A 5,791-nucleotide genomic window follows, 5' to 3' on the forward strand; every position below is an offset into this window, starting at 1 on the left:
GCTAGAGCCTCTAGCGAGCGCGTTAAATTTTCGTTTAGCCACGGTAGCGCGGGGACGCAGGGTGGGAAATAAGGATTTTTTTTTAAACTGGACATTGGGCCAGTGACCCCTCTGGCCTGGAATAAATAAACTGGTCCATGACCATTGACCAGGGCGCGTCGTATGCTAAATTGAAGAAGTGGATATTAAAAATATATTGGCTTATGTCTGGACTCTGGAAACCCTTGAATTTTCTTAGTGGTCCTGTGGACCACTGCCCCCCCCCCCCCCTCCGATTTAATTTTTAAACTGGTCTAGGCAATTTTTAAACTGGTCATTTGCCCTGTGCCACCGCCTTATTTCCCACGCAGCCACGCTGGATCATATGATCGATAGGGCCGGAAAGCCAGTTTGTGAATCGGGACTAATGTCATCTGCTCTTTATTCTGTTGGCATTCGAAGCCAGTTCGTGAATCGGGATTTACCCATTTGGACCTCTATACTTTTAACTAATTTACTAAAAATTTACCGTAATTATATTCGATTAAGTTAATAATTAAGGTAGAACTTCAGTAAAAACCGATAAAAAGTAATAATTAATCATTAAGTTACGTTTAATTTTATGTTAAGGTACATTTAGTCAAGGGTTGTAAATTAGGTGCATTTTCCCTGGCGACACATCTGCAAAATTAATTAAATATTTAAATGAACACATTGTTGACGATTTTTGCGCATTTTATCAACATACCCGACCATTTTTGCAAGAACTACCGTCTAAAGCCGGATGTGTCGTTGTAGCTGTCATACCAGTAATGCACCACAGTTCGCGACAAATATTCTAAAATTAAAATATGCTTAGCTTAGCTAGCTTTTGAAATATTTCTTACAAGTGCAGTTGCTACTGTTTGCGTATCCTTACACTGTATGGTTTCTTATTCGGCATATAAGCAGCGTAGTTTTTACCCATGGCTAATTTGCACTGGGCATCTGGTGGGTATTCTTGTCCTGGTAATTGTCCATTTTTATCGAAATCGAAACGAGGTGGTTGAACCGCGTCATCGCTTAAACACGTTCTCACTTGGTCTTTACTGACGCGCGTAAATACGTTTAAACGTTTAATTTTAAGTTACTTTCATAGAGTTATTGATCGGTTAATTACTTAAGGAATTTCTTCAGGGCTTTGTTGCTACAAGTAGCGACCACGTGATCTTCCCAGTAATCTTTGTCTTAAATTTGTCTAAAATAATTGATTTCAGCTCCCAGAGACAGTTACGCTATACACAAATTCGGTTTTACGTTTTTTACCAATAACTTTTAAAAATGAACACTGAAAGCGCCCGAAAAAAGAAACTTAAACGTTTGAAGAAGGGTAAACCCGATCTTACGAAACTAACAACTGTAAGCCGAACAACTGCCCGTAAGACTCGCAGTGTTACTAGTTCGAAAAATAAGAAAACCTCACAAAAATCGTCAGAGGTAGGCGCGAATTTTTCTGGACAAAGTGTTGATTTTAAACCAGAACCAATTGTAGGTACAATTACCAATTGAAGTTAAGTCACAACCTGATGCCAATTACCTACAAAGCGTTGAAGAGAGAAAGCGCGAACGTAAACCAAAACAAGCCGAGAGATTTAAACGGAAAATTGTTTTGCTTGAAAAGAAACGAGAGCTAATCGAATCCGTGAATAGTCTTCTCAGTACTGACGATAAAAAAGATGATATCCTCCGCGTATCTACAATTAACGCGATTGATAAATCGGAGGTTAAGAAGTCAGATATTCCAAATGTCAAAGATATTGAATCAACAGCGCCAAAATCGGAGTTAGAAAAAAAGGTCTGGGACAATATCATTAAAGATCTAGAAGATTTGGACAAAGACCAAGTGCAAGATATATGTTCCGAGGAAGAAGTTATTAATAATGTGGCGATCGTCAATGAGATGACAGAAAAAGAGACGGTTCAAGCCGTGATTATGGAATTTGAAGAGGAGGAACCGTCCGACTGGGAAGATAGAGAACCTCTCGAAGCGGAAATTGTAGAAGAAGATGAAGGTGATGACGCTGATCCAGAAGGATTATCCGAAGATCGTCTTGTTCTACTATCGTCTGATGATGAGTCAAACACCGATAAAGAGCCCAAGAAGTTAAAGGAAATACCAATAGACCAAAATAAAGTTAAACCAATTGGCGAATCAACCAAAGGACAAAACCAAAAGGATCTCTCTGTGTCGCCCGCAACTGAAGATGTAGCCCATCATACTGCTAATGCGCAAATAGTGGATGATTCGGAAGTACGATTTTCTGATGTCTCTGACAGTGATTCGGAAGGAGTTTTGCAACTTGAGACTGAAGATGACGATTCCGATACCGAAAATATGAAAGACACTGCTCCCGTGGATGAAAGCAACCCGAAAGAACTAGAAGGTGTCGGGAGAATCGATTCTGTTAGCGCGAAAGCCGTAGATACAAAGGACGATAAACAGGAAGATAATGGCGGTGACGACCTCCTAAAAAATCCTGAGGACACGGAGGAATATAAGGAATTCAAGGTTCCAACATTGCCGAAATTGATGACAATGCACGATCTCGAAAACGTAATTAGGGAAAGAATGTTGAACTATGTCGAGGAATGTAATAAAACCATCATGGACGCCCAAAACGAACGTATCAATGAGTTGGAAAAACAATTGGAACTTTGGAAGAAACGAGCAACTTTTTTAGAATCTCAAGTCAAGGAAGCCGAGTCCGAGCTCGAAATTTACAAGGCGCAATTGTCCGCGCAAAACAAGGTAAGGGCTTCTCTTTTTTACTGACAAGAACAATGGAGCGCGTTTTGGGGCAATCATATCCCTTTAAAATAAGCCCTTGCCATAATCCTTGACACTCTTTAAGGTTACGAACACGTCATTAACACCCGTGAAAAAATCCACTACCGCCCCCAAAACAACAAGTGCCACCCCTGGCCCCAAATCATCCGCCACTGTCATCAACTTAACTGAAGAGGAGGAAGACAAATCGGGAAATAAAAATGCTTCCGTTATATCCAGCCCCAATCAAACAGTGGCGTTGAAACCAAACGTGGTCAAATCGGAAAGTGGTGCTCCAAGTATCCTCCAATCCCCATCAATGACTGTTAACACAATCCCAGTTGACGGAGGGGGCCTAAGTATATCTTTGTCCAGCCCGCGAGCCATGGCACAACCCACCGCAACCAGACCAAAACAAGCTATGACAGTTACTACCAAAGCCCCCATTCCAAGAAAATCTAAAACGGTAAGTACTTTTATAGTACCATTGGGGGAGTTGGGCAATGTCTAATGCGTAGTATCAAATGTTCAGCACCCGGCCGAATTACCAGCGCAACCTAATTACCCGGCGATGCCTTCCTTGAAACTCTTACCACCTAGACCATCTCTTAAAATTTCCAAAGTTGCCAATGGTAAGGTACTTCTCTTTCTTATTTCATAATTTTCCATCTAACATTGTCATCGCGTTGTTGTGTTTTTTGAAAAAGGTATCGTTCTTTCGTGGAATATGAAGATAAACGCTACCTACGCTGACATAATCTCATACCAATTATACGCTTACCAAGAAACCTCTGTAGCACCAAATCCCGCGCTTTGGAAGAAGGTTGGTGACGTCAAGGCACTTTCCCTCCCAATGGCGTGCACTTTGACACATTTTGGGGAGGGTAATCCTTACTATTTCGCTGTTAGAGCTGTTGACAAACATGACAGAATTGGGCCCTTTAGCGAACCAACTTTTATAATGTTACCCGCAAGGCGTTAAAACTCTAAAAAGTATTAAATTTGACTCGCCAAGGCTTAGTGTTTAACTACGTTCGAAAGACAAAGTCAACTTTCTTCACGAGAGCTAAGCCTTTTTTTTTCTCTTTAAATTTTCATAATCCTTATGTTATAATGTAATGTTTTTTAAATAAAATGTTGTCGTAATGCTGTGACTTTGGTTTTTTTTTTTGATAATGACGTACGTTTATGGTGCGGGAAAAGAGGGCTAAAATTTCTATAAGCTCCATTTTGAATCACGTGGTTAGTTTCCAGAAAAGGCGGGCTCAAACTCAAAGAGCTTGCTTGCGGGACATAAGCCGGGATTATTTGAGGCTAAGGCACCACCTAAATGTTTTGGTAAAATGTCATCTGCTCTTTATTCCGTTGGCATTCGAAGCCATAGATGATAGAGAGCCGGGGCCAGGGTGGGAAATAAGGATTTTTTTTAAACTGGACATTGATCCAGCGACCCCTCTGGCCTGGAATAAATAAACTGGTCCATGACCACTGACCAGGGTGCGTCGTCTGCTAAATTGAAGAAGTGGATAATTAAAATATATTAGCTAATGTCTGGACTATGGAAACCCTTGAATTTTCTTAGTGGTCCTGTGGACCACTGACCCACCTCCGATTTAATTTTTAAACTGGTCCAGGCAATTTTTAAACTGGTCATTTGCCCTGTGCCACCGCCTTATTTCCCACGCTGGATGATAGAGAGCAGGCTGGGAAATAGCACACTTCCTCTGGTCCAAAACCAGTTTATTAATTGCTTGGACTAATTCAAAAAGGTGGGGGTTACTGGTCCTCGGGACCAGTTTATTAATTGCAAATCTATTGGAGAACAAAGGCTGGGACCAGTCCGGAGACCAGTTAATTATTTCGGGGACTAGAGGGGTCACTGGTCCCAAGGACTAGTTTAAAAAATATCCTTATTTCCCAGCCTGATAGAGAGCCGGGGCGATAATAATACGTGCTCGAGTCGAATCATAGCAAAGGCGTCAGAACGGTCAGATGCGGGGCAGGCGGGTGCTGCCGCTGTTGGGAAATTTTTATCTCTCGTCTTTAATAACAGACGTCTTTTCAATATGTCGGATGAACCTTTATGATTACATACAGTGACGGCTTCTTTTATCGCCTTTGACGACATCCTATTTTTCCCGGGACTTTTCTTAAATGTCTCTGACACGCCCACCCATCTCCCTAATGAATTTTCCAGGGGTTACGGTGGCGGCGGCTTCTGAATTATATATTTGCTATTTGTTCCCGCCTATTAAATTACAGATTACAACGGCGTACGGCGCCCAAAGCCGGATTAAAATTTTAACATTTTATTACTTTGAACGAGGCGTTTATTTTTAAAACCTATTTATGCCTATTTTTTTTTATTTTCCTCTGTATATAATGTTAACCCCGGGCTTGTCGTGTTCATGGTTTTCCGAGAAATTCCCGGCGTAAAAATAGGTCTATTTCTAGACCAATTTATTCCGTCCAAATTGTAACCCTTGTTTTGCAGACTAGGCGCGATAAATCCGAAAAGAGGTAACCCTTCCCACCCCAAATGGTCCGTCACCCCCACCCCATCTCCGCGCGTTTTTAGTTGTTTACAGGCTACGAAGTTTCATATTATAGTCTGGGTCATTTCTCTTTTGGGCGATTGTGAACTGAAAAGAACCATCAAATTTCAGCGGCGGCCCCCATAAGACGTGTTTACTTTCATTCCCAAGTATATTTCATTTATGTTTTTTTTTCTCAACTCTATTTATATACTACAGGGTTCATACAAACCTGGAGCATCTGGGAATTTCAGGTAAATAAATTGATGGGCTAAAAATTCAGGGGAAACTTTAATAGGGAAATAAATTGTGACTAAAATTCAGGGGAAAGTCAGGGAAATAAATTGTTGACTAAAATTCAGGGAAAAATCAGGGAAATGTATAAATTTCTAGTAAAATTCAGGCAAATTTATAATTTTTAGTAAAATTCAGGCAAATTTATAATTTTTAGTAAAATTCAGGCAAATTTATA

The 5,791-nt window shown here is 40.6% G+C and overlaps 2 protein-coding genes across 2 annotated transcripts; one reads left to right on the plus strand and one right to left on the minus strand.

Moving 5' to 3' along the window:
* Positions 1-601: 601 nt before the first annotated feature.
* On the minus strand, positions 602-1,090 carry LOC149673618 (A disintegrin and metalloproteinase with thrombospondin motifs adt-1-like). Its single transcript, XM_089839969.1, has 3 exons — positions 899-1,090; positions 728-817; positions 602-660 (listed from the first exon to the last, which is right to left on the minus strand). The coding sequence occupies exons 1-3, from the start codon at positions 944-946 to the stop codon at positions 634-636; spliced, it is 165 nt and encodes a 54-aa protein (XP_089696095.1). The 5' UTR covers positions 947-1,090; the 3' UTR covers positions 602-633.
* Positions 1,091-1,256: 166 nt separating this feature from the next.
* LOC149673619 (uncharacterized) lies at positions 1,257-3,939 on the plus strand. The gene is made up of 5 exons (XM_089839251.1): positions 1,257-1,455; positions 1,511-2,767; positions 2,871-3,251; positions 3,318-3,417; positions 3,493-3,939. The coding sequence occupies exons 1-5, from the start codon at positions 1,300-1,302 to the stop codon at positions 3,765-3,767; spliced, it is 2,169 nt and encodes a 722-aa protein (XP_089695377.1). The 5' UTR covers positions 1,257-1,299; the 3' UTR covers positions 3,768-3,939.
* Positions 3,940-5,791: the final 1,852 nt, after the last annotated feature.

The sequence above is a fragment of the Phalangium opilio genome, unplaced genomic scaffold (genome assembly GCF_054372755.1).
Source record: "Phalangium opilio isolate 3A_F unplaced genomic scaffold, DU_Popi_V2 ptg000048l_1, whole genome shotgun sequence".
Taxonomy (NCBI): Eukaryota; Metazoa; Arthropoda; class Arachnida; order Opiliones; family Phalangiidae; genus Phalangium; species Phalangium opilio.